This window comes from Apostichopus japonicus, chromosome 1 (assembly GCF_037975245.1).
Source record: "Apostichopus japonicus isolate 1M-3 chromosome 1, ASM3797524v1, whole genome shotgun sequence".
Classification (NCBI taxonomy): Eukaryota; Metazoa; Echinodermata; class Holothuroidea; order Aspidochirotida; family Stichopodidae; genus Apostichopus; species Apostichopus japonicus.
The window spans coordinates 558780-586490 of NC_092561.1; the positions used below are offsets into that span (position 1 = coordinate 558780).

General features: G+C 37.4%; 1 protein-coding gene across 1 annotated transcript in view; it reads left to right on the forward strand.

Annotated features, from left to right (window-relative positions):
• LOC139969685 (cyclic AMP-responsive element-binding protein 3-like protein 2) overlaps positions 1-27711 on the forward strand; it is a 44283-nt gene that overhangs the window by 3431 nt on the left and 13141 nt on the right. Inside the window, exons 2-4 of the mRNA XM_071974873.1 lie at positions 19116-19317; positions 20198-20455; positions 27090-27274. Of these exons, the coding sequence (XP_071830974.1) occupies positions 19116-19317; positions 20198-20455; positions 27090-27274 (645 nt within the window). The remainder of the gene's footprint in view (positions 1-19115; positions 19318-20197; positions 20456-27089; positions 27275-27711) is intronic.

Below are 27711 nucleotides of genomic sequence, written 5' to 3' on the forward strand. Positions count from 1 at the left end.
CCTTTAAATACAACATTTGTTATGAATCATTTTTCATATATGTTTGAACTACAGTATTAGTAGTAGGAAGTGAATGCATGGGGATGTTTCATGTGTTTAGTTTGGGAAGTTGGGGGGGTAGGGGGGTTGGCAGGCATCGTAACAATCTTGAACAGGATGAGCAATCTGGCCATAATAGTCTCAGTCACTGCACATTATGCTGTAGTACTGTATACATACAGTATATGTACTAAATAAGTTGTGTTTTTCAAATTGTAGTACTGTGCGGTGTATACATATACAGTGGATTCATAGCCAAATCATAATTTTAGTTGAGCTTTGTTGACAAATTCAGGACCAAACGTCCCACCCCCTCCCACACCCCAATGGTTTCGTATAAAAAGGAAAACAAGGGAATTGAAATTAATCTGGATTCTAGCCTATACTATTAAATTAATGATACTCTATATGTAGTATTAAGTTTAGTATCTGAGTATTGTTTACCAGCCCCCTAATCAATACTATAATCCCCCCCTCTCAGGAGACATTGGTGGTAGAGCTATAGTAACTAATACAATTTTCTGCAGTCCATCTTATACAGGGGTGTGGGGGGGGGTTGACCTCATTTCAATATGAAAGCTATAAATGGATGGAGTTACAGAACTAAATCCAGATTCTTGACCCCTTTAGGTTATTCCTTGTAATTGTGGTTGTTAACATGGCTTATCAGATTTTGAAGGTTCAAGCTTTAATTTTTAATAACCCTGAAGTTAACAGTAGGGGAGTGAGTGGGTTTGGAATAAATGTTCACAAAACACAAACCAAAAGTGTCAGCTAGTCAGATTCTTTACTTTTTGAGTCTATGAATACACGCAAAAAAAATATATATTTTAGAAATTTTAAAAATTTTGGAAATTTTTCTTGATACCAAAAAGGCAAATTCCAACAATAAATTGTAGTTAAGCCATTAACTTATTGACTAGTCAAGTTTAATTCAACTAGGACGAAAAAAAAAGTTTTAACTAGCCTACTGTAGATTTAAATACTTGTGATTCCCAGTCCTTTTGATTGCACCTTTGCAATATATATTACATATTTATAATGTTATCAAAACAATGTAACTTATAATGCAGAAGGCCTCTAGTACAGTAATACTCAGTAGCTTTTTCTCACAGTATCAGTGTCACTGCACTGTCTAGTGTCCTTAGTCTCAGATGCTTCCTGCTTGTAGCTGAGAGCTGTTGTACTCCTACAGTAGGTCACATTTTCCACAAATCAATGATACTCTAGGCCTACTTGTGATGGTGTAGGTCAGGGGTTTGTTACCAAACCAATAATCCATTCTGAGCTGGTAGCAGACAATCCCCGCAGGGAGGCTGGCATTTTGGCCTTTGACCTCCAGACAGATTCGAAACTGTCTGATGAAGATTTTATGACACTTTTTTTGAGCCAAATATGCAGACTGAGGAGAAACTAAAACTGTTCATTTTCAATTATGACTGCCTTCTTAGTCATCAAGTTTATATAAGAAGAAGAAGACGGTGTTAACATGATCTCATATCATGCCTGAGGAAGATTGCCGTATCCATGTGAACAGAAACATCACAGATAAGTGAGCATCTTAACAGAAGATGTGAAACTGATTGTAAATATGAAGCATGGGACTTGGATGGCAGTGAAAAAAGTATTTGAGACCTTGCTCTTATTTATACCATACTGCAGAAAGAATGAAATCTCGACAGCAAGCATTAGAAACAAATTTGCACATAAATATATATATGTTTATATGTGAATGACACACCAGAAAAATTCCACTTCATGACCGGTTTCGTCCTTTTGGGACTCATCAGGCGAAGGTAGGAATCGAACCCTGGATCTTTGTGTCACAAATCGAAGTCCGTACCACTCGACCACAGTGATTTTACTGGTGTGTGAATGCGTATAAATTGGCTTTGTATAACTGTCATTGAGGGTGTATTACCCAAGTGTTATGATTGTACAGAGTGCACCCCTTGTGCTTTGAATCTGGTTATTCTGTATAAAATTGTATATACTGTAAATGTAAATATATCTGATGCCCAGTCTAGCCTTCAGGCAGAGCTACAAGTTTTAACTTTTAGTTGTGGATGATATGAGGGGGGGGGGGGGGAGGGGTACGTGGAGGAGAAATAATCCAGGCTGGTACAGTAGTATTTCTTGTACAGTAAGAATAGGACAATTTTCAGCAAGTTGTGGTGACTAAAACCTTTGAGGAGGAAGTAGGAAAGTCTAGGAGGGAAAAATAGTGGGTGAGGGAGTTTTCTCATTCCACCCACCTCTCTGCAACATCACTGAAAATGTGATATAATGTGATGTGGATACCAAAACTGTGTGAAGTCTGTTCTTGCAATATAGGATGGCAGACCTATTTTGGTAAATAAACTTCAAGAATGTTTTGGGGATAAATTGCTGTAATGTTCCGGTACCTAAGGTTCACTGGCTATGAAAAGAAAAACATATTTCACGCTTCCAGGAAGACATTCAAATGATCCAAGGTTTAACAGACAGTTCTGTTTTAATAATTATCAGGCATCATACCAGTGAACTGTACAATATACATAGATATACTGTATGTAACTTACTACATAGCCTTGAATGAAAAGGCAATGAAAACTCCAGACATAGTTTGAGTGGTTTTTGTGGTAGCTGACGTGGAGCTTTAGATTAATCTTACAGATAATCATACATAATGTTCTGATGGCATGATTTCCTCCATCCAACACAATGGCCTTTGTACTTCAATTACATAAGTTTGCCAAATTCAAGGAGCCAGTTATCTGGTATCGACCCATATAATATTAATTAAGTACAAATGAAACATACTGTACAATAGTATGGGCCTGCACACCGTATTAAAATCATATTTTGTGGAGAGTAATATTCATGCTATCCTACTAACATGTATGCACTGTTCTACTGCTACTGTACGTACAGTACAACAACTGTAAATTCTTGTATTATATTCACTGTTCAAAGTACTGTTTAGTACAAATATCATTATGTTCATATATATGGTTTAAGAGGCAAATTCTGTTTAAATGTGAATATTGCTATCTGTACTAAATATCAGTCAGGACAAAGTCAGAAAAACAGAAAGCCATTTAAATGCAAAGTTTTGGCAAACTGCCAATTTTATTACTATGAGATATAGATTAATGAGCCAAAATTTCCCAAAAGATGGGTGTGGTTGTTACTTCACATAGTCTTCACTACATACATACAGTAGCAGAAAGTAAGATCTTGGGATCACTGTGACATGTGATGCAGTCTACTTCATGACCAAGCTGTTGGTGCTGAGAGGGTGAGGGGGGGGGGGATGGAGGTTGGTCAAACGAGTTAACAGAACCATCACAGGGGTAGAGTCCTTAATCCCCTTAATAGACTTCATGACTTAATCTTTATTGGAGCACTTTACATTTAAGTCCTCAGCCAATTTTGAACAAGTTTGAAGTTATGAAGAGGGTCTTAATTCCTAATAGATTCCTAAGAAATCGGCTTGACTTTTAGGAATGCAAATCAAGATCTTGAGACTAGCTAAACCCTTGTTGTCCATTATTCTAAAGATGCAGCAACTCATGAAATCCGATTAGCTAAATATTGTATCCATATGTATGGGTATGTGTATAAATACTTCACCTGTTGTGGCTCTTGTGCTGCATTTATCTTGCTCACGGACCAGAGTATGATGCTATAGCAACTGTCCTTAAGCAGAATCTTACTCGCAGACAGCCCAAAATAACAAACACCTCCTTTCTACAGTGCAAATTGAAACACCCACTAAGCAAACTGAAAGTAGCAGTCTGAAAGACTCTGAAGGGCTAGTTTGAAGACTCCTCAAGAGTAGTTAAGCCTTCTTTCCAAAATCTTGATTCTTGAAAATCCTACACTTACAATCAGTGCAAATCTGAATGTAGATAATCTGTAAGCCATAAAGCATTTCAAAAAGAGCTTTCTTTTGAACCATTGAATTAGTAGTAAATTCAGTATTACAGAAGTTACAGTAGGGAAGTCATTGCATGTAATTATGGTGCCATGGGATCTATTTAGATTCCTTGAAAGGGCTGAAGATGGTGATTGTTACTATCTCCAGTGGACCAATGATGTTTTATACAGTTTGTGGTTTCTGGTAGAGGGACTAAAATGCCCCAGATAATAAGATGGTCAAGTGCTTGGCCATATATTGAAATTGCTTAGTTGTGCGTGAAGTTAAATTTTAGCTTTTGGATTAGCACTACAGAAGTTAGGGAAGGCCTCAAAACATTGGCCCCCAATTTTCAAATGCTAAAAGTTGCTAATTTTAGTCTTCTCGAATTTGCAGTATATGCCCAGGATACTGGCTGATTCAAAGCACTGTATATTGTAAACAGGTGTACAGCTGTTTAATTTTAAAACAGTGTCTTTGGCATATTCGCAGAACTTGTGGTTAGAAGTACCATGATACTGTATAACAATCAACAAAACAAAACAAAATTGTTGGTATTAATTAAAGCCGAGCGCTGAGTCACTCATGCGAATACATGTACAGTTTGAAGACGCCCGTAGATAATATAATCAATTGCAACTATACACCAACCACATCAGTATTTATTTTGAAGTTGTCATTAATAACCTTTGGGTTGTAACAATTTAGGGCTAAAATATAGGATTTGATAAAAAAAAAAAACAATTAAATCTATAGTAGGTCCCATTTTGGTAACAGCTCAGGACTCTCTGTTTTGTAGTTATTCCCATAAAAAAACGCCTGGGTGTCTGGCTAAGTCGTCATCCCAGTTCTCTGATTGCTTCAATATGGCCACAGCTGTTCCAGTTTCTGGAATTTCAACACCTGTTGTCCTAGCCCAGTAATAAATTTATTGAACCTCTACAACCAATAACAAAATCTCTCGCCGTAACCAGTATTGACTGCCAATATTTACTTTGGTGTAGTCTGTGGTAGGGAAAGCATTAGAGCCAACAAATTTGAATCTTTGTGGAAGCAGATACAGATGGGTTCTGCCAATCGTTTCTTAGCAAGTGTTTACAAGTTAAATATATAGTGTACTGTACATGTAGCATGCGTTATGTGTTGAAGTTACAAAGATTGATTACAGTATAAGTTGGTACTATGTCTCTGAAATCAAGAATGAGTTGTACAATGCGATCTAAGGTATTAAAAGGAAACTGGGGGAAGGGGGAAGGGGGGGGGGAGAAGAGTAAGAGAAAATATGGATGTAACCTTTGACCGTCCTGTGCTTATTATGCATGTGGTCTTTGCTATTGGAATCAGCTATGAACTGGAAACAGGAAAATAATATGAAGATGGAAAATAATATGTAGATGAATTAACAAACTGCATTTAGCCTTTCACTGCAGTACTTTATGTACTTTATTAATGTGGTAATGAATATATACTGTACTGTAGTGTTCTATACAATTTGTACCAGTGCTCTCTAATAAATTATCAAGTTTGGACTAACATCATCATCATCATCATCATCATTTGTGATCAGTTTTTTTTGTTGTCAAAACTTCATCGAGCAATGTGAATATTCTTTGTCGTCTTTTGAAATATTTTCGATTGAAAACCGATGCCTTGCCCATGGATGGAAACTCCCTGTCGAGCTCAGTCTGTCTTTTATTCCGTTGAAAGTTTTTTCTTGTTATGTTGATGGTTCTTTTCAGTGTTTGTCGTATAAGGTGTGGTTCCATAACAACTCCCTGGTTACATCCAAATCAACATTTCAGTCATTGACTGCATGAAGTTATTACGAAAACTAATAAACTTTTTACAAAGTATCATATTTAGCGTTGTCGGAAGTGAGAGTAGTGGGCCTAGGATAAGGTTTAGCAGAAAATTGATGAAACTTGCTGGTAGATCCTGTGAGAAAATTTAATCGTTTTACTTAGACAATAGAGAATACTGTAACTTAAGAAGATTAGACAAGACTGTACTGTGCATCCTTGATGAAACTAAAGCGGATTTTTGAATTGATTTTTTGATCAATTTTTGGGATGGACTATCTGCTAAATTGTATCCAACAACAGTATAATTCATTATCTGGATGATAGCCCAAGTTGTGCTTCAACTAATGACAGTAGAAGTTTTGGTCCCCCTGTGCCTTGGCCTGGCTATGGGATTGACCACATAAACTTGTTCAGTAAATATTCAATACCTTAGAAACCTCTAGTGAGGTTGTCTTCAATTGCAAGCCTATTTTTCGGTGATATCCAGTGATTTGGTTAACTCATTGACCAAATGTAAAAAAAAAGTTGCTTTAATATGTTGCAGGTGCCTTTCCTTTGTAGCACACAGGACACAGGTGTACAATATGCTGGATTTGAATCTGTACTGCAGTATACACGTACATTTATGTCGCTCAAGGGTGAGCAGCATCAATCCAGAACAGTTTGATGGCATATTAAACGCCCACGATATTTCTTGAGTTAACTCATAATTAGTACACAACTCTGTGCATGCTATGGTCTTGTTGGTCTTATTGGTATGCAGGTCTGTGGTGCCTATAGACATGAAACTTTCACCTTGACATTGTACAAAAACTATTGATAGATCATCAATACGAAATGGATCAATACCAAACACAGATCTCAGACCTGCTAGACTTACTGTATCCATACCAGCTGTTGCAGTGTAGAGTTGGTATATATGGAAACTCCCTGGGTACAGTATGTACAGTCTGGCCAAAAGTAGGGTGCGTCGGTATATCGATATACCAGGTTTACCTGGTATTTCTCGTATTGATGATATACCAGGTGTACCTGGTATTACATTCATACCCCGAAATCTGTCATTAACCAATAAACTGAAAATACCAGGTATATCCGGAAAAAACCTGAGTACCCGGTAAACATAGTATCCGATTAAAATACCGACCCAAATATAATCCACGCAAACTTGAAAATATTCCCACTACTACTGTTTATCATGTATACCATTACCACTCCCGGTAGTCCCAATCTGTAAACATTCTTGCTGCACAGTCTTATCCCTTGCACCTGTTGCTTGTACTGTGTGTACAAACCATATGCAGATTATCATCAAAGATGAATCATGAATCATAGCACATAGCCAAAGAGCTAACCGGACAACAGGTCAACGAAGGGACACAGATTAATTCCCCAGTCATGTGTATAATAATATAATTACCCACAGCTTGCTATGACTAATTGCTTAAAAGCTTTGAGCATAGTGCTACCATACCGCAAACTCAGTTCCCTGCCAAATGGTTCTCTCAAGTTCCTGTTCACGCAAGTACAGTAGTTTGTCAAATGCTCTAACAAGTTAGTTTAGGCAGAAACCGATTTTGCTCGATATGTATATTGATACCTGTTTGTTGTTAATAGTTGCTGCACTGTCTTCTACAATATGAATACCATTTCTGTGCACAACCCTCGTAGTACATAGTCTTCTACAATATGAATACGATATGAATAGATCACAGTGCTAATACTCGTAGTACCAGGTATTTGCCAACAAATATAAAAATATCTGTCTTTGCTTAAATACCGTTGCACCAATGTTCAGCTCTGTAAGAGTGGGCAGTATTTATTACATTGCTACCTACTAGTGCTACCTCAATCAAACTCTGTGATCCACCAAGCTTTCATACATTTCGAGCTCTGGAACAGATCTGCCCCAAAAGGGAGCAGAGGATCAGATAACCCTGACCCCCCCCCCCCCCCCCCCCCGCTCGAGATCTATTGCAAGAGGACTCTTAGTTACCTAAATAAATTACAGTACACATGTTACATAGTATTTAGCTCTGATGGTGACTGACTTCATTTATACAAATTTACAATGATAAAAATACATGATAATTTAAATTTACTCTACCACAAAGCCAACAATTTGTTGTTAGGCTCTGTATGGGGCCAAACCGGTCATGACCGGCCAGACCAACATTGGCTAACTGTTTCCCAAGGTGAGTTGGCTTCAGGTTCACACCAGTTGGTCAGTAACCTCCAACATTTGATTTCTTGCTCCCCAGGATACTAAATTGACATAATTACTTCAATACATGATCTGGCTGTAATGATCACATGACGTTACACACTGTGACCGAGTAAGTGATGGGCTATTTTTGGAAACCCACAGTTGAATGTATAGTGGGAACCATGGAGACTGATCTACAGTACTAGAGCCGTGCATAATCCAATCGTATGTTAGATTATTGTACATTCAGACTCTGTACAGTACATGTACATGGAAGTAGTTAAATGGAAAATGTGTGTTGTTTTGTGGAACGAATAAATCGATACCGTGTGTCATTGGTTTTGACATGAAACCACTGTATGTTGTGGTTCTATTATGATTATTTCTTATTTGGGGTTTTGCCCCGGGCGGTTACATGCTGTTTATTGGCAATTCCCACAATAAAGTAGAAAGACCCCCGCATTTTCTCTTTGTGCCAAGGTTTTGCTTGCGATAGCATATAGGTTCAGTTGGAAAGGTTTGTATCCCCTAGGGGGAGCCCGGCGTAATATTCTCTCCTTGTTAATGTATGTCTGCCATTACATTGAGGATACATGACTCAATAGTTGTGATATGAAGTGTTGTGGATCACGTATATATGTTAGTACTAGTATTGTCAAGAATAAATTAACAATGTTGTAACAATAACATCGGGCCATTCAATGATGGTTCTGTACACCTGGGGCCTTGTTGTCCTGTATTTGAAACATTTCTGCTTGTTATGCAAAATGTCAGTCTTTCTCCCGAGATTCAAACTCTGAAAATTCAGTATCATATTCAGACCCGTGTAATTTATACAAATTGTGAAGTTTCTGGTGAGCAACTAAAAGTAATTTACACAGGTTCAGTACACTATAAGCGGACCCAATCCCATAGGTAATTGTTCACATTTGAGAGTGCAAGGAGGATCAGCATCTTATTTTCCCTTCCAGGAGGGGGTGGGAACAAGAGGATAGGGGGTAATACACACCCACATTTGATGACAATTGGTGAATCAACGTCGAGCGAAAGAATGTTACTTATATATGCAAGGGTGAAGTCTGGATTTTTGTTTACAAATCAATTAGCTAGTTACAGTACCACAATGCTCCCAAAAGGGAGATCTCTTAATTGCAGGGTATCATTGTGAGAATTTGAGCTTTCACACTGCCAACTGCATCACCATTGTCGTGTGCAGATCCCCAGGTTGCATGCTAAAATGTGAACTAGGGTAAAGTTGGTTTATGCTAAAGTATGTTTTATCACATGTTATGTGTATACTGATATTAAATGTGATGGTATGATCAGCCATGGAGGTCTGTTTTTACCTCCATGGATCAGCATAGTACTCTCCATTCTTATCAGATGTGTATGAAATAATACTGCATGATACTGCATAATACTGTAGCATTGATGCTGAGTGTTTGTGGATCCATACTCTGTATAATAGTGTATAGTTATCCTATCACTAATCATGACAGATTACTAATTCATGTGTGATTATACCAGGGATTAAAAGAGCCAGTATTGTTACATTTATTTAACGGACAAGGTCATCCATCTTGATGAATAAGATCAACACAGACACAATGTATGTGGAGACCATAGCCTAAGCACTGTACAGTATAGTAGGTCAGTGTGGATCATTCCTATCTGCACAGGCAAGATACGAAGGCAGCTCAGAGATTAACGTACTATCAGTGATCCATACATGGGGTCAGAGGTTGTTTCTTTCAATTGTTTCATATATCTTCCTTTGATTTCTGTAAACAATAGGTGTAAAATTAACCCTTCTGTGACCTTCCATTTACAACTCCATCTGACCCTATGTAGCAGGATACTGATCTTTACAGTACCTCAAGCAAAGTGTACAGTTAATCGAATGCATTGTTGTTGAAATCAGTTCCCTTATTCCAAAACTACAAGTCAGATATGTACTACATGTACAGTAATACACACTGTACAGTTATCTGCTGTACAGTACACTGTACTTGGAAAGGATGAAATTCACATTCAGGAATGAAAAACGATAGCAACAGGTCACATGTCTGTGACAAAACAAGAGATTGTAACACAAACTTGTTTGTACATACCATCCCCAATCTTTCACTGGCAAGATTATAAAACCTATACTGTATATATAAGTTTTAACTTCAGTGAATTGTGAACAGCTATATATTTATACAATACAGAAATTTTGATGTCCCACAAATTTCATTTTTTTTTCCATGTCGTCAGAGAGAGAGAGAGAGAAAATACTATTAGCAACCTGCTTATGTATTCCAAAAGCCTGTGTAGGTAAACATGTAAATGTTAAGAGGGCCTGACCTTTTCACCCTGGCAGGATCTTCTTCAGAGGCTAACTGAAACGAAACCAATCTGAGAACACATTAAGAGAGACAGATGGACAGACAGTTAAATTGGACAAATGAGCAATCAATAGAGTTATAGATTTGGGGGATTTCATCATTCTCTATGTAGTTTTGTTGGACTAACATAGCAGATACTGTTTTTTTTTGCATACCTAATCTTCTCTTTGATAGCATAATAAAGCCTGTATAACCAGCCTGTGAGTCGTGGTCCTATAATTTTATTTGCTCGCTCTCCCTTGAAATATCTCATACCAGTAATGTGTTTTATTTTGTTTGCTATGTTGGCCCTCTTCTTTGCCCTTCTTGGCCGTCTTCTCTGCCCTTCCAGGCCACGGAGATTAGCCCCCACATCCTTTTCACCACTCTGTCTAGGTTACTGTGCCACACTACCATCATGTTGTGTGTAAAAACTTAACAAGATTCAGGAGTACAGGACACAAGGTTTGTGCACATCCTTCAAATGTTGGTGCCCCTCCATAATGTGCTGGTGCCCAACCAACTGAGAGTGCAGGCTACAGTACAAGTCTGTGCCCCTCCCTCTTTATTCTTGCTTTGTGCAGCTGCAGATAAACTATTTTGTAAAGCTACAAATAGTTTTAATGACATTACATTACATTAAACATTGCAGGAATTGCTTGTATTGGTTGTTAACCATGTACTACTTGGTGTATGATGATTAAGACAGACCTGTGATAACTTAATTAATACACCCAAGAGGTGTATGTCCTATACCTACAGACCACAATTAATAGAAACTTTTTTAAATTCTTTCGTTATTGGAATCATCGCTTAAAAGCTTCCAGGTGCTTCTACCAAATGATATTTGCTACTAATGTAGATGTATCGTCTGAATGGTTGAGTAATAATAATAACGGAGCTGTCTAGACCTATTGGTCTGGTGGATCAATAAGCGATCGTTTCGTTGATACTCACAGGTCACATTAGCAATTCTCCTATTTAATCTTTATATGGTACAGTTCTGTCAAACCATTCTGCAAATGGGTTTCCTGTAAAAGCAGACAGCCTATCCGGTGTCACTCTTCTTGTCCCACCTTACTACAAGGAGTCTCATACGGACTAACGTCTGCAGCTCTATATCACTTGATGTACAAGATGGTTAAATCTGTCAGTGGTTTTTGATTACTACTGCCATTAGCCGCACCAGCCGTGCCAGCTGTGTACTGTCAAAGTTCATAGACACCACAGTTCACACAGCTTCTCCTGTGGTTGTATGCACAGAAGCTAGTATAGGTCATATTTGATATGGACCACTACTCAACAGCGACACAATATGAAAAATTGAGCTTATCTAACATGCATGTCAACGACAGTCTTCAAACTTAATTTACAGTTTCCACTTCACTTGTAGAAATTCACCTTTTAGGATCAGGGATCACCTTACATTCATTGTCAGGATCTCAACTATAGGATAACCTTCTATGTGTTATGTAAGGATAGGACCCACTTATATGAACTGCACTATTAATATCCTATAACACATATCCATTAAAGTTACTGGTATAATATTCAAAAGTCAGCATTAATTCATTGCTTCACCTGTCTTCTCACAACTACTGCACTCTTGGTCATACCATGTTTAAGGTATCTGATCTGTTAGCCTTCTAACACTGACCTCCTAAAATGATCAGTCACTTCAGGCAATCTGCCATCCTCCTATAATACCTCAAGTATTTAGACAAGTTTAGTTAAGTTGGACATTTGCAGGGTTATCGAATGCAGGTACTGGAAGTCTTGGAATTATAAGATCAGCTCAAAATATATCAAATAGATCACATCAAAAATGTATCAATATATTAACCCAAATATCAAAATATATAGGTGCTCTTGATAAAAAAAAAGTTGCCTCTATCGGTCATGTCCAATTGAGTGTGTTTCTCTTTATTTCTAAGTAACTACTTACTACATGTTCAAGACATAATAATAAAATTTGAAAACAATCTTCTCAGTATAAAGATAAAAGTGATGTTATTGGAGAGGTTAAGAATGCTGTCTTAGAGCATGGCAAACAGACTTTTCAGTGTCATGACAATATATTTGACAGAATTAACAGTCATTTCTCTAGAGCTTAAATACATTATATTTACTTAGCTCCTGGCTTACCTGTCTCCTCACAACCTCACAACTATGAGCTTAAGTACATATATATCCTCTTTTTGAAGAAAAAGTACAGAAAATACTTGTACATAACTTAGGCCATATATGTATTCAGCTTGACCACAGTTAAGAGTCACAGGTTTTAGAGGTTGGCCTCTGCAGTGACATTTAGCAACCAGACCAATGGGGAAGACACTCTTACTGCATGAAGATGAACCTAAAATTATTGATTATTAAGGAATAATAGCCAGAGACACTTAACTAAAATTTGAATTGCTTGACCAGTTTCTTATCAGTGGTGACCATCCATGCCATGGTCTAGGAATTATCTCTCTCTCTCTCAATTGTACTGACCCATGTCCATAGATATTGTCATCTTTATACAGGGGAAGGAAGCTGAGAAAGTTATTCCTGATGTGTAGCCAGAGTTGGTTATTTTATTCTGGTCAGAACATCATTCAGCAGGTGTGTCCCTCTAAGATAAAATGACAGTACTTAACAAACTTTGTTCTGGATGCATTAACTGGTACTTGCCTTTGAGTGAATGCTGAGCCCATTTCCTTTGTAGAAAATGGTCAAAATGATTGATAATATATTTTAGTAGGGTTTGGCTGTACATTTGTACTGAATCGGTAGTACATTGACTGTGAAGGATCTGTTCTGGTCATTCATTTCTCTGTGGTAAATGGAGCCAGGTCATGATCAAAAAGTAGAGGTCATTTCCTGGCAGGAAGTACTACATTCCAGATTGATACTGTAGGTGTTACACCTGTACATACAACATGTGTGGGAATGAGACAAAAAGTTCCAAAGACTAATTATCTCAAATTGATTGTAAGACTTGGGAACTATCTTTATAGGCCAATGGTTGAACTTTAAATAAAGTGAACTTTTTTCCTAGACTTGCTACTGGTTTGTAATGTATAACACTACTTAAGAGGTCAGATTAGGTGTTTCAAGTTTCCATGCTTGGGCTTCCACAGAAACAACAAGAGTGAAAAGCTTCAAAGCTTGTAAGTCACATGGAAAACTTCATTTTTTTCCACTTAAACCCATTGGGTTTGGACAAAATGCATGTTCCTGTTCAAATGAGAATTATTGTTCAAGCTCAATATATTTGAGATTACCACCAAACCACTGAGAGCTAGGCCATCAAACTTCCACCCCCCTCCCATTTAAACACAAAGTTGACAGGTAACTAACAAGTGGTGTTCTGCAAGAGGGGTGGAAGGGGGGGGCAACATCTGTAATTCTGTATTACATGTCCACGAAGTTCCTGAAAAATACAATAGAATTGTCACCTTATGGCTTTCGTCTGGAATGTTTAGACCATAATTGATGTTGAACTCAGTAATCACCAAAAGTCATTTACTGCCTAACTTGCCTTCAAGGTACGCTTGGTTTCACAGCGGGTACGCCCTCACCGCATATAACCGTATTTATCTGGCTCTAGCATCTGGCAATTCTTTGTGTGTATTTATGGCCATCTCTGTTCCGTAATTGCCATCCTCTTGTGCAAGCATCGCTCTTCTGTCGCTCTTGATAATCTTCATCAATCGTTCTCATCTTACATCTTTTTATCGCTTCGGATTCACCAATGGTGCGTCTGTTCTCCTTTGAAATCAGTATATATATGCATGTATTTTATTAAACTTATTGAACGAAAAGTATGATTTAAATTTGGCCTAGATACATTCATAAACTGTGATAATATAAATTTATAATGCTGTTCCATTCCTACATTTTGCATCATGCATCTAGCAACCTGTTGTTTAGCTGTATTCAACTACCCATATCTTTGTGTTTTGTATTGATTTATGTACATATATATATATGGAAGGATATTAATTTTCATTGATCACAGAAAATTGTTGCTTGTAACCTGCATGCATGGCAGTGCTATAGTGACTGACTAGGGAGCTGTGGTAAAACAGCAGCTTCCTGGACAGATAGACTGGTGTTTGCCTGAGGTCCAGATCTATCTTAACAAGCAGCAGGATTTTAGGCAAATTGCCAGAGAAATAGGACAAGGCCAATGTACACTGCTGTATATGAAAGGATGTGGTTGATGTTAGTGTTATGATAGAAAGATAAAAAACAGCTGATATTGATTTCTCTTTGTGAGATATATCCAGTTTTCTGTATTATTGGTAGTATTATTTACAGTACACTGTACTTAGTAAGTTAGCAGTGTTTCAATGAGAGGTCAGGAATAGAGGAGAAAGTTAGCTACTGGATGGATATAATATTTAATGAAGTTCAGGCCATTTCTCTGTTACAATGATAAATTGCTTCTTTATTGTATTTAAAATAAATACAGGCTGAGTGAAAATTCATTCTGTTACCAAAAATTGTATTGTTCTGTACGACAGCTACAGCCTGCTGCATGACATCCACTACCCCTCCCCCACCCTGTCCCTTGCTATCCCCTTAGTGTGCTCATTCCATTCCCTTCCCCATCTCCCATACCCCTCTCCACCCCTACATCTCTCCCCCTCCCCCTCCCCCTACCCTAGACCCTCACACATGTTGTGATCTTCATATTATGTGCTCAGTCTGACAAAATGAAGGCTAAAAACATGGTTGAGAAAAAAAAAAAATTAATAGCGTTCTCATGCTTTGCATGACAACCACAGAGTGGTATCAAGTAAACAAGCGTCCATATCGTTACAACACAGACAACAATTATCATCAGCTGAGGTCAGTTAACTTTAAATAATTCATCATTGAAAATAGAGTGAGTGCACTATCATACACATATTGGCTATATTCACAACTAGAGCTAATTTATTGGACCAACATAATTGGCAGTCATAAGATAAAAGAAAGCCAACCCATAGGTGTACACAGACTGATTTTATTAACTCAACTGAGTTTTGAACAGTCTCTCTCTCTCTCTTTATAAGATTTTAAAAAATGCCAAATATAGACAATTATGCCTGTAATATAGCTACAATAACCTTTGAAGCAGAACAAGAAACAGTTTAATTGGCCCTATAGATCCTGTGTCTCAACTAGAGTGTAATTACCACCATGTGATTATCTGTAACAATTGACTTTTTGTGGGCGGTTTAATGGAATCCCTTTTAGTGTTGTCATTGATTGCTGATTAGAAGGTCATCATTATTCAGCTCACAATTCTAACCTGCTAAAACGTGTGAGAAAGTTGTCATCATTTCTAACAAGTACTCAAGTGAACTTACCGACTGTGCAAAGTTTTCACAATCATTAAAGAAATGCTTCAATTACTATATTATCTAATTTAATTACCTCAAAATTGTGGAACAATGCTTATAATCTGAACTGAGAATCACCATATAACAGAACTTTATTGAAATTTCAGCAGAATCAGTGACCATTATTTAAACTGTCTACCATATGTGTGGGAGCAGCACTGATAACTTATAACTGGATAGGAATATGTAGCTTAGTGCCCTCCATTTGGTACATTGTATACCTTTACTTTGAAAGAAACGTTTAAAGAAGTAATTACAGCAATACTTGTGCTTGAATTTGAAGTTTGGGTGTAACAGAGAGACACCCATAAAGATACCACTGTACAGTATACCATCTCTTTCTGACATACCTCAGGTGTCTACTAGGTCACATATTTTCTCAAGTAGGTAACACCCATTGGTGGTTCCGTTACACTAGCAGACCGGGATTTTACTACACTGGTAGTACTATAGAAGAAGAAATGTGATGGTTTCCTAGTAAAGGAGCAAAGTTCACACTCACACACAAAGTCACACCAAGTTGATACTCCAGTTGATATACTTACTGCATGGCCTGCCAACTTGCTGAAATACACACTTTTTCCCCTTTTTTTATGCATTGATAACGAAAGAAAGCTTTGAATTTGTTGAATGCCGCAAAACAATTGAATGGGGTGCACACCCTACTAGAAAGGGTTCATTTGTTCTAATTATTTCTATGAAAGTTTGGCATACATGTGTACTTGGAAGGCCACAATTGTGTGAAAAAAAAAAACTGGAAAAAAAAACTACTAGGCTATGGATACTGTTTTGTGATGTGCCTACTGGGGTACAAAGTTTCACCTTTGTACAATTTGTGAACTATTGGGAAAGAAAGATAGTATTGTGTTGTAAAGAACAGACTGAAACCAACTTTTGGCACTAAGACACACAATGTTGAGGAGCTTCATTACCAACTTTTTTGTGTGTGAAATCCTAGTATGCAATTTTACTGAAGTTTTTCTTGTAACTTAATTTCGGAAGATGTGTACTGTAACTTTGTTATTTATGGTGAAATGTTTATTTGGTTTCTTTTAACAATCATTTGATAATTTAATTAATAATTACAAACATACAACATTAAATTGTACTCAAAACCTAATATAACAGAATTAATTGAATAAACAAATCATGCCTAATTGGTTTGATTTCATTAAGTTATGGTAAACTTTTGATGGGTCATAAATATAAACTAATTTGCATATCTTAAGCCAATAGCATTGATCAGCTGGATTGCAAATAAAATTGGGAAGTATGTGCATGCACGGTTGGTCAAGTCGGATACCTCAATTCCCATAGCTTACAGCTATAGTAGGTACAGCGGGCGCAATGTTGACCGAAACACCAAATTTCTGTGTCGACAACCACAATCAGCTTTGGTGGTTGTCTGGGGAACGACTAAAGGCCCGGTCACACTGCAGCAATAGTTTATCGGAATACGGTCCGATTTTTCCGATTTTAGGCCGAAGAGTGAGGTTTGTGGTAGTGAATGTAATGAATGCAGTGGAGTATTCGAATACCTACTCCAAATCTGAGGGGTTCTGGAACGGACTACATTCTGAAGTGACGTCACATCGAAAAACGATAAAAATCGGAAGAGAAATCGGATAGCTTACCGATAAAAGGAAACGGAGTCAATATCAAAAGTTAGGAGAGGGCTATTCCACATCGGAATGGCTCAATAGATAGCAAATCAGGTCCTTTATCACTGTGGCTAGAAGACCCGAACGAAAAACTGTCTGTTTCGATTCCTCTGGGTAAATCGGATAGTATTCTGATAAAAAATCGGTATAGTGTGACCGGGCCTTAAGTCATTTACATCAAATTCAGATTACTTTGTAACCAAATATCCAATATCACATGATAAATTGGTTAACACCCACTGTCACTTTGGTGCACAAAGTTGGTGTTCTATTCACCAAACCTACAGTATTTACATCTTCCTTATGGTGTACACATCGGTCCTTCTTTATTTACATTTGCTTCATTTTTCGGACAACTAAATTTGCTGTTTAGGACAGCCAAAAAATAAGATCTGGTTGTCCACCAAAAATTCCTAAATATTTACATCCTATAGTTTTCCTGACAGTTTACAGTTTTTATAGTTTTATTTTGTTTGCCTTCCTAAGTGCCTCTTACCCTAGGTAAAGCCTTGAAGCTCTGGGTTAGCTCCCAAGCTTAATTGTATGCAGTACTTCAGATTTCAAAATTACTCTCTAAGTTTTCTTCAAACAGGATGGCATGCTATGGCAATGTAATCACATTTGTCAAGTTTTGGATTGTAAAAGCAAAAAGGAAAGTGGCTCAAGAATAGGATTAAATTAGAATTTAGAGATAAATTGGCTTAGCTTGTAGGCAAATGAGTTTAATAATGATCAACACGACCTACAGAAACACAGGACATATATGTACTGTACAGATGGTGTGTACATGTGTATAGGTCTTTACAAAACATTCTTCGGTCACTCGGGAGGAACTCAAGCTGTAAATCCTACTACAGTACACATTAGTGGGTACGTTCAATTCAGGAGTGAAAAGAGGACGTAAATATGTCAATAAAGGAAGTTGATGGAGGAGGGGTGGTCTAGTAAATAAATTGGTGGAGAGTAACGTATGTGTAGACTACCAACCAATTCCGATGTTTGAGTTGTGATGGGTGGAGTAGGTTGAAGATGTTTACAGAGAGGATAATCCAAGACTCTGAACAATGGATTAACATTTGCCGAGTGGTTGCTTTCACAAGGTACATACAACTTGGTATTGCCATACATGTGAAAGTTACTTAGCTTGCATATATTGCATAACATTATCAGACACATCATGATATAGTAGATGCATGGTGAGTGGAATGGCTGTACAGTATATGACAAAGCAAGATAGTCATCTTGGAAAGAAAAAATGAGCAGGAAATTTCATAGGTCACTCCCTTAATGGTAAATTGTTAGGGGGGTTTAGTGGGTGCTGGGGGGGTTAAGTGGGTGCTGGGGGGTGTGGACTGTGGGGGTGCAGTGTTAAAATGTTACTAGTTACTAGGTTAGGTATAGTAGATTATGAAAGTGCATAAGAAGACTGGCTACTCATGACCCGTCATAAATTCCCAAACAGTAACTTTTGTATCAAATTTGTAGTTAAGTGACAAGTTGACCATTTTATGATCGGTCAGCTTGCATGATGATCAAGTCACTCATCATACACAGATTCAATTTCTGCGGCCTGTCATTATTATTCTTATTATTTTTATTATTTTTATTATTTTCATGATTTTCATTATTTTCATTATATTCATTATTTTCATTATTATTATTATTTTCATTATTATTATTATTATTATCATCATTGTTAATATTATTATTATTATTACTATTTTTATTAATATGTATTTGGTTTTTTCTTCCATTGTGTTTACAGCCCCTAGCAGAACAACTGGAAGGCCTTCACTCCAACAATATCAGTGACCTACTAGATGATCCGCTACTCTCGGATCGCCTACCCTACGATGATGACTACTACGGGGATTCCCTGTCACCAACTCCTTACATCCAATCAGATCACAGCTACTCCATGGCCAATGAAATTGACTCTCCTTTCTTTAAGACAATCAAAGTGGAACGTACGTACACTGCTTTAAAACTCCCTCTTGTCTCTCTGACCTGTCTGCTCTTGACGATTGCACTCTTCCTATATATATATATATATATTTATATATATACATATCGCGAGTTGGTCAGCATCATGTTTGATCTCTAGAGTAAGGCAAATATGTCACCAAAACAGAACTAGTATTGTTCGATACAGGTGACAAACGCCTATGTTCAGTGAAATTACAGCCTTCCTTACCGGTGTCGAACCTCTGGACAAACAATCAGCGTCCATACCCTAGTGGTTCGGGTGTCCGCATATAAAGCGGGAGGCCCGGGTTCGAATCCCAGCGGAGGCTGGAAGTTTTTAGCTGTTCTGGATTTACCAACTCACTACGATTTCAATTATATGTCACTATAAATATATCACTATATTATCCTGCTCCTTGCTGAAGCTGCAATGTTGTCAGTGATTGGCCACAAGTTCCTGTCATAGTGTAAACACAGTTTTGAAGTTACCTATTATAAGCTGCATCCATTAGCTACTTGTACAGTAATGTTACTATACACTCCATATTACTTACTATTGGACTTCACTTTGGTTGTTAATACATTAATAAATGGTAGTGGTGAATGAGCTTTGCATTTGTTTAGCTTGCAGTTACAACATGAGAATTGGTAGCAGCTGTCCAAGTTTACACTAGGTTGTTATGTTGATTTTGGCATAATTTTCAATATTATCAAGTACTGAAATCTGATTGCAATAATAAAAAAAAACTAAAAAAGAGAGTCCAAAGGCCAGTGATTAATGCTTCCAGCCATGTTTGTTGTTCACTTCATTTTAATGATAACATTGATTTAGCATTGATAACATTGATTTTATCATTAATGATTATATACTTTGGCCCACAGCTGACGAAGACTATGAAAATGAATTTATTGACATCCTGCCACTTTCGCCAGAACTCCATCAGCCGATACCACTTTTAAAGAAAGAGAAAGAAAAGTTACCTTACAACAACATCAAAGCACAACAGGTGGTCCTTAAGGAACCTCTTTACCCCCATTTGAAACCTAAGGGCTCTCAGAGAGCTGTAGTCCTTAGCCCAGGGACCAAGCATAATGTGCCACATCTCAAAGTTGAACTTCTGCCTTCCCCAGATGAGTCAGGTGAGATATACATCCTATTAATGTAACTGAAATATTCCTCATGATGTTTTTTACTTTGCTCCTCGCTTACCTGTCTCCCCACAACCTTAGCACTCTCGTTCTACAGAGCCTAGAATGAATTGGTAACCTTCTAACATTGTGCGCCCTGCCAGCTCCTCAGGTCAATGCCCTTCTCATTCCACTACACAATGTGACAGCATCGTGCGCTTTTCGTCTGGATTTTGCTCAACGTTATTCGTACAGAACTGTGACCTAGGATCTTGGTTTTTCCATCCATTGGATACTGAGGTAGTTACCAAGCATGCACAACCCGATAAGTATCCTTTCTCTGCATAGGGAGGGGTTTTCAGGGTTGTTTTGGAGGAGCGGTTTCCTACTTGGATATGTGTTTATCTCTACTTGTAGTACCACTACACAGCTGACTCACACATCTTGAACTTTCCCATCCAGCCAGCAAGTCACCAAAGTGATAACGGTTTAACCCTGCACTACATTACACTGCAGATAATAAACTCAAACAAATGTAATATAAAATGAAAGAACACATCTGAGGGTAAGAAGCATGTTGTTTTCCTCCATAACTTCAATCATACTGTTATAGCCCACCCCCTACCCCCAAATGTATAGCAATGGTTTACCCCATTGTTGATATCAAATGCCCTGTGCACAGAGGCACTGCCCCACATTAAGTTTTGGAATGCTCCCGTAGTATGCCAATTACCATACCAAATACCATGTACATGATAACAGCGTTCACAAAACCCTGTTGCATAATAATATACCATGCCGTTACAGTAGGTCTAATAGTTTATAGTTAACTCTCTCCAGGAAGACAAAGATTGAAAATCCATCCACCTGAATTTGTTCAAAATGTCATTGTGTTGTTGAAAGAAGAAAACTCAATGGGGTATGGTCAAAGGTGTACCTTGTATTTAACTACTGACTGTGAGCTAGTCTTAAGTCAAAACCTCTGTTAAATAGTCCAGCCCTACCTTCTTAAGGGCGATCCTTTTGAGGCGTTGACTTTAGATTTTCAATGACTTGCTAATAACATTCAGCTCAGTGTAAAGCCTTGGCTTCTGACCTGTTTGGCTCTGTCTAGACAATTCTTGGTACTCACTGATGGGATGAAGAAGGGGAAATTCTCGGTTATGTTTCTTTTTGAAAATAAGCTTTTTCCATGAGTGAAAGAGATGGAGGAGGTCCTTAAGGATTATGTCAAAGCTTCTGAAGGGCCAGCAGAGATTAGCTGATAGCTGACATTTATAATATATTCTTTTGATAGTCAAGCAGTTGTCTAACTGCAAAAGGGCATTACAGAAGGGGAAAATATCAAAGGAACAATTTTACCAGGGGATTTTCCCACGTGAGCCAAATATCTCAGTGTGATGTATGACAAATCGGTTTCAAAATGACAGAGAGAATGAAACAAATATCGGATATTTATTTATATAAATAAATATGGGACGGAATTGCTGCAAGTGGAAAGAAGGGAATATTAATCGACCTATGCATACTTCTTAACCTCCTTATGGGTGTTGCCTGCAAGTAAACTGAAACAGGAAATGCAGTTTTCCAAATGAGGAAGTATAAATAATTTGCATCTTTTAGGTTTGGGTCGGCATCCAAGGTTTTCATCTAATCTGCAGAGGATTACTCAAAATAAGATTTGCAATTGGTTCCAAGTTAAGATATCCTTCTTAGTTGCTGTCACCAATTTAAGGTTAATGAGGAAGTAATTAAGTCTGTTTAATAGTTCTCATCGTGTTGTCTCCCCAGATAGTTTTTCCATTTTACTGACATAGTAATTGTAATTTCATGTAAAAAATACCACACTTGAAAATATTTCAAAACTTCACATAACATGAAACTCATTAAAGCAAGCAAATAACTTGTCGCAGGGTTTTTAGTCTTGCATAGCATCAATGTAAAATTAGTCTTAAAAACATGTTCAAAGTTGCCATGACGACATGAGCATTACGACAGTATAAAGCAAGCACAAGATGATCATGTGAAACATCGTCTATCGTAGCATTTGTTCCTTTATTTCAAATAAATATAATTCTATATTTAAAGAATCCAGGTCTTGACTTGTTAATCTGCAGCCAATGCGAGAATCTAATTTGTAATTAATTGGTGGAGTTGATGGAGTTGATGGAGTTGACAAACTGTGGGGGAGGCTGTCATAAGTGATGATCCAACTCTGATTATTATTAATAACCAAAACAAATGTTGATTTTAGAATGTGACCTATTAGTTCTACTCATTTCAAGTGTAAATTTATCTCCATTTTATCAACCCCTTGAAAGTCTTTTAACACTTGAAAGTGATATTTACTATCAGTGATATATCCTTTTAGTTTTTAAATGTAACCCCGCCCCCCACCTCCCCACCAGTCTTTGCTTTCAACATATTACATGTTAAAGTCTCAGGTTGTTTGTTTCCTGCTCCTCTATGTTTGCTTGACATTTTCGGTAATTGATTCTGTACCATCAGTTAAAGGTTACAAATTCTAGTCATTAGGTGAAAGGGGACTGTTTGTAAAGGTCAAGTAGTTCAGAATGCCAAAGGTTACCCCACGATTAAAGTAGCTTTTCCAGGTTGAGTTTGATTATTTTCTCATCTGCTGTAGCAGATACATTATGGATCGATTAGCTTTGATGTTTCATTTCCACGTACAGGTAACAAAACTAAAAGTAAAAACAGAGAGGATTTCTGCCAATTTCCTTTTTTATTTGCTCGTGAGTGAAAAAGGAGCTGGGTGACAAAAAACAACTTGAAACGAGTCAAGTTCACTCACTGCACTCACTCAGTACAGTAACTTACTTGAAAAAAAATATCAGGAAGATTTCTGATCAATAGTAATCTTGGCTTGTGTAAAACTTTGTAAATTTTGGTAAAATTTGTTGAAAAATACAACACGCTGCTTTAAGTGGCAGCTGAAAGCCCTATGGGGGGGGGGGGCTTATAAAGTTGTCTTCAGTCTGTGGGTTCAGTAAATTGCCAGGAATAATTTAAGAGAACTTTGTAAACGAACCACATCAGGTGTACCACGTACAGCAATTGGTGAACCACATACACTTGGGTTTCTGGTAATTTGGGATGGTAGATATTTAGAAGGCCGTACATATGGTATCTTTCTATTGGCTCAGGTATTCCGTACAAGCTGTATCAATGTCACGGTTCTTAATAATTCAGTCCTAACTTTTTAAGTAATTTTTTTAACCAGTTTGATAATTTGGTTTGGGAAAAAAGATTGTGACCTCCTTTCACATTGCAACAAGGTTTTCATAGCAACATACAACCTTTAAAACCTCAATGACAGTTCATAAGAGGGTTAGGAATGGAAAGTCATTCAAGAACTGTGTCAATTTGGTCTTTCAATTTGGCATTTGCTGAGCCTGTATAACACGACTTTCAGTATGCCATGAATCAGTATGCAGTGAGCCCTCGAAATGGGTGGATAGTATTTAGCCTAGTCATGTAAATCTCTCCTAACACCACTAACAGTACAAGTGCCTTCAACCGTGACTCTTGCAAAGTTCTGTGTGTGGGAACACCCATCTTGTCTTTTGTTACCATTCACTGCTTGGCAAAGGTTACCTCTTTATCTCCTGTGATTTTTTTTTATACTTTGTTTAGAATGCAAGTCAGTCAGATTGGTTCTTATTTAAAAAAATCTCAGTTAAAGGTCCGAGAAAAATCCCCAGGAAACTTCAACTACAGCAGTTTTTATGATAGAGTGGATGTCACAGCCGAGTGGATAATCTACTTAGTGCATACTGTAGGTTTAACAGTACTTTAACCAAGGTATAGTGGGCCGGATTATAGGGCTAGCATACTGTACCTCCAGATTTACCATGACTTGTCCTTTAATTTTTTTTTTTTTTTTCTGTCTTAAAAGAGCATCCCAAGTTCCCAACTGGCAGATTTACTAAATGTTAAAAATATGTCAGTATTTTAAGGTATTAATAGTAAGTAGTTGTAATTATTAGGTGGGAATACTGTGATTCAGTGGCGATTCTAATCCAAATGATTGTATCCACAGTGTATCTCTGAGTGTTGTAGCGCAGTATATCACCACTCATAAGTCTTTTATCGTGTCTTTTATCGTTGTAATGGCTGCATGGTTTTGTCCTCAAAACTGTTACACAGACACTGAACGTTGTACCTTCATACATACATACCACCCAGCGATATTTCCAAGACTCCTACCGAGGGGTCACATCACAGAAATTTATGAGTATAAGCCCCCAGGCAGTTTGGAGGGTTAGATTTTAATCTTTCAGCAGCTAAATTACATTTTGTTTGTCATATGCAAAGTTTATATAAGATCATATCATTCTAAAAAATATCACTGGCAAGGTGATGGAGCTAATATCACCCAATCAATGTTACTGTACAAGGATTAGACTATGCATGGACTAATGTTACATGTTTGTGTGTGCCTTTATATATATCCATTAGAACATGCACTGTATATAGACATGGTCTCAAGCGTAACTCAGGGGCTGAATTGACTTTTGGAAATTGAAGGAGACACATTAAATCCTTAGGTCATCATTGGTTTGTCTGACCGAGAGATATGTACAACTTCCCTAATCAGCTACAGTGACGGAAAAAACCTTGTTCCATTTGGGAGATATGAATTCCCGTTTTAATGTTCCTTCACACACAGGGAAGGCTGAAGACTTGCGTAAGTCTAAACATCACATCATCGCGCCACATACTGTATACAACATATACATGCTAAGTTTTATAGCTTTCTTGCTTTTAGTCTTAACCATGTTTATTTTGTGTTATGGATATATGAGTTTTGCCAAATGCTATATCAAACATAGTGACGCTTTTAACATGAACTAAGGATGGATGACATTGGGTTATTTTTAAATGTTGTTCTTCCTGGTGATTGTATTTGTTTGAAGGTAACAGTTAAGAGTTTTAACTTGTACCAATCATGCCAAGGAGTGACGACCATTGTAAATCAAACATTGTACTTCGTTCCTCGCTTACCTGTCTCCCCACAACCTTAGCACCTCGTTCTACTGTGCCTAGAATGAACTGGTAACGTTTTAACACTGTGCGCCTTCTACGACCATCTGCTCCGGTCAATGCCCTTCCTTCTCATGCTACAGTACCATCCTAAGTGCCAACTTCGTGTGTTTTGTTGTCTGGATTTCCTACAATGATTTTCATACGGAATTGGAACCTACTGTAGGTTCTTGGTCTTTTCCATACTTTGGGTACTGAAGTATTTACCAAGCATGCACATTTCCCAAAAGATACTGAAGAACATGCATACCTGTGGACTCCGGATGTGTGACCTGATTAATCACTTTAGCTTGGGCTTTGAGTACAATGTTTCTGTATGCTGCCATGTTGTATGAATCTAACCAAAATAGCAGTTACAGACTTAGCTATCCGCATTATGGTCATTGCTGACTTTGCAATTCGCAGTCCCCGTTACAATCTTGCAAGGTCAGTAAGAGTGACTCAATAGTTTTCCCTTTCGGGGAAACTAAATACACTGTTATTCCATTTGGTGACATGTTGACTATGGCAAGAGTGTTAAAGTGAAAGAAGGACTAAGGATCGTACAGATGTAATAAATTAAGTGCATTGAATATTCATAAATTTATATTTACAACATTAGTTACATAAGTATTATCATGAATTGTAACATCATGTCAATTTTGAGTCTTATAATGATAAAGAAATTCTGGACAAGTGATACTGTTCTGTTGTACCTCTGTTGTCCTGAGTATTGGGCTACTAGCAGAACTGCTTTATGGATATTCATGCTGACTGTGGTCGTGAGGGTTGGCTTGCTAATTAAACAAAGTGTGGTTCATCAACCACAATATCATGCTTCGGCAGGTCCTTTTTGAGTACCATTCATCAATTCTTATCTGAAGCACTTGTGTAGCTTTCCTCAGATGGAACAATGGATGAAAATTTTTGACTTTATTGATGTTTACAATAGGTATATGGGGTATATTAGTTCTGTTCTACTACAAAGCTTTTAATATAGTAATACACACTGTACAACAGTAATAGGGTTTATTGTCATTCAGTGTGATATGATCTAGAACTCTCATTTTGTCTGTGGGCCTACATAAAAAAAACTGATTGGTTCAAAAAACTCCAATTATCATACTGTAGATTTAAGTATTGTAAACAGCTGAAACTACTGCAGTCTGAAATTAATACCATTGTTTGTTATAATTACGTCTATTAAAGGCATTATAGACACATCCTGTCTGTGATATTTAATCAAGGCATAGTAAATAGTTCAATTAGAAACACTAGCAAGTATTGCTATTTGTGTATAGATAGACCAACAAATGTGCAAGAAAAATGCTAAAATATGAACAGAAAAGTCCATTTTCCCATTTGATATTACCTTATAAAACTTGAAATGCATTTGAAGGTAAGCCCAGTTCTTCTACTCTGGAAGGGGTGGAGAGGAGATTTGTAAAGTTGGTTCTTTTCTGGCAGAGGAACAGGAGAGGAAAGAACCATTTTACTGAAAGAACTCTTTAATACTTAAAAAGAAGAGCCTACGTTGTTGATTTTTATTTGTTATTAATTGTAAGTAACAATGTGTTTTCTCTTCTTTTCTAACTCTGTACAGGATCTGACAATGTTGATTTGCCTCCCACGCCCCCCAGTAGCACTCCGAGTGATAGCGAGGGTGGAAGTAGTCCACAGCGGAGAAGCCCTTCTGAACCCAGCTCTCCAGTGGGATACGAATCACCCGTCAGAAAACCTGAATCTCGAACCACAGCCATCACGTCACAGATGTTTACCAATTTACAGGTAGGCGTTTGATTTTCATGGAATACGTAAAGGTTAACTGTGTGCAAATACACATGTTTAAAAGGTCAGAGTTTGTCTATATTGCTAAACTGGAAATTAGAGGCCCAACACTACATCACAAGTAACACATGAGTGCAACCATTTTATTAAAATTTAGTTTGTTTTGCAAACGTTTATGAATCGTTTACACCTGCTTGTGGCAGTTTGTAAGTTAGCCTATAGAGGGCTCTCTTCCCACTTTCAAAATCCCACATCTTGCCTTGGTAGTTGATATCACCTTGCAAATGAACAGATCTTACTTTAAAACAACATGATGAAGTGATAAATGATTTTCTTTCTTTACAAGACTTAATCAGAGTCAAATGGAACTGTTCACCCATAAATTTGAAAAAAATTGCCAGAATGTTTTGTTTTTGGCAAATCACTACAAAAAGGGG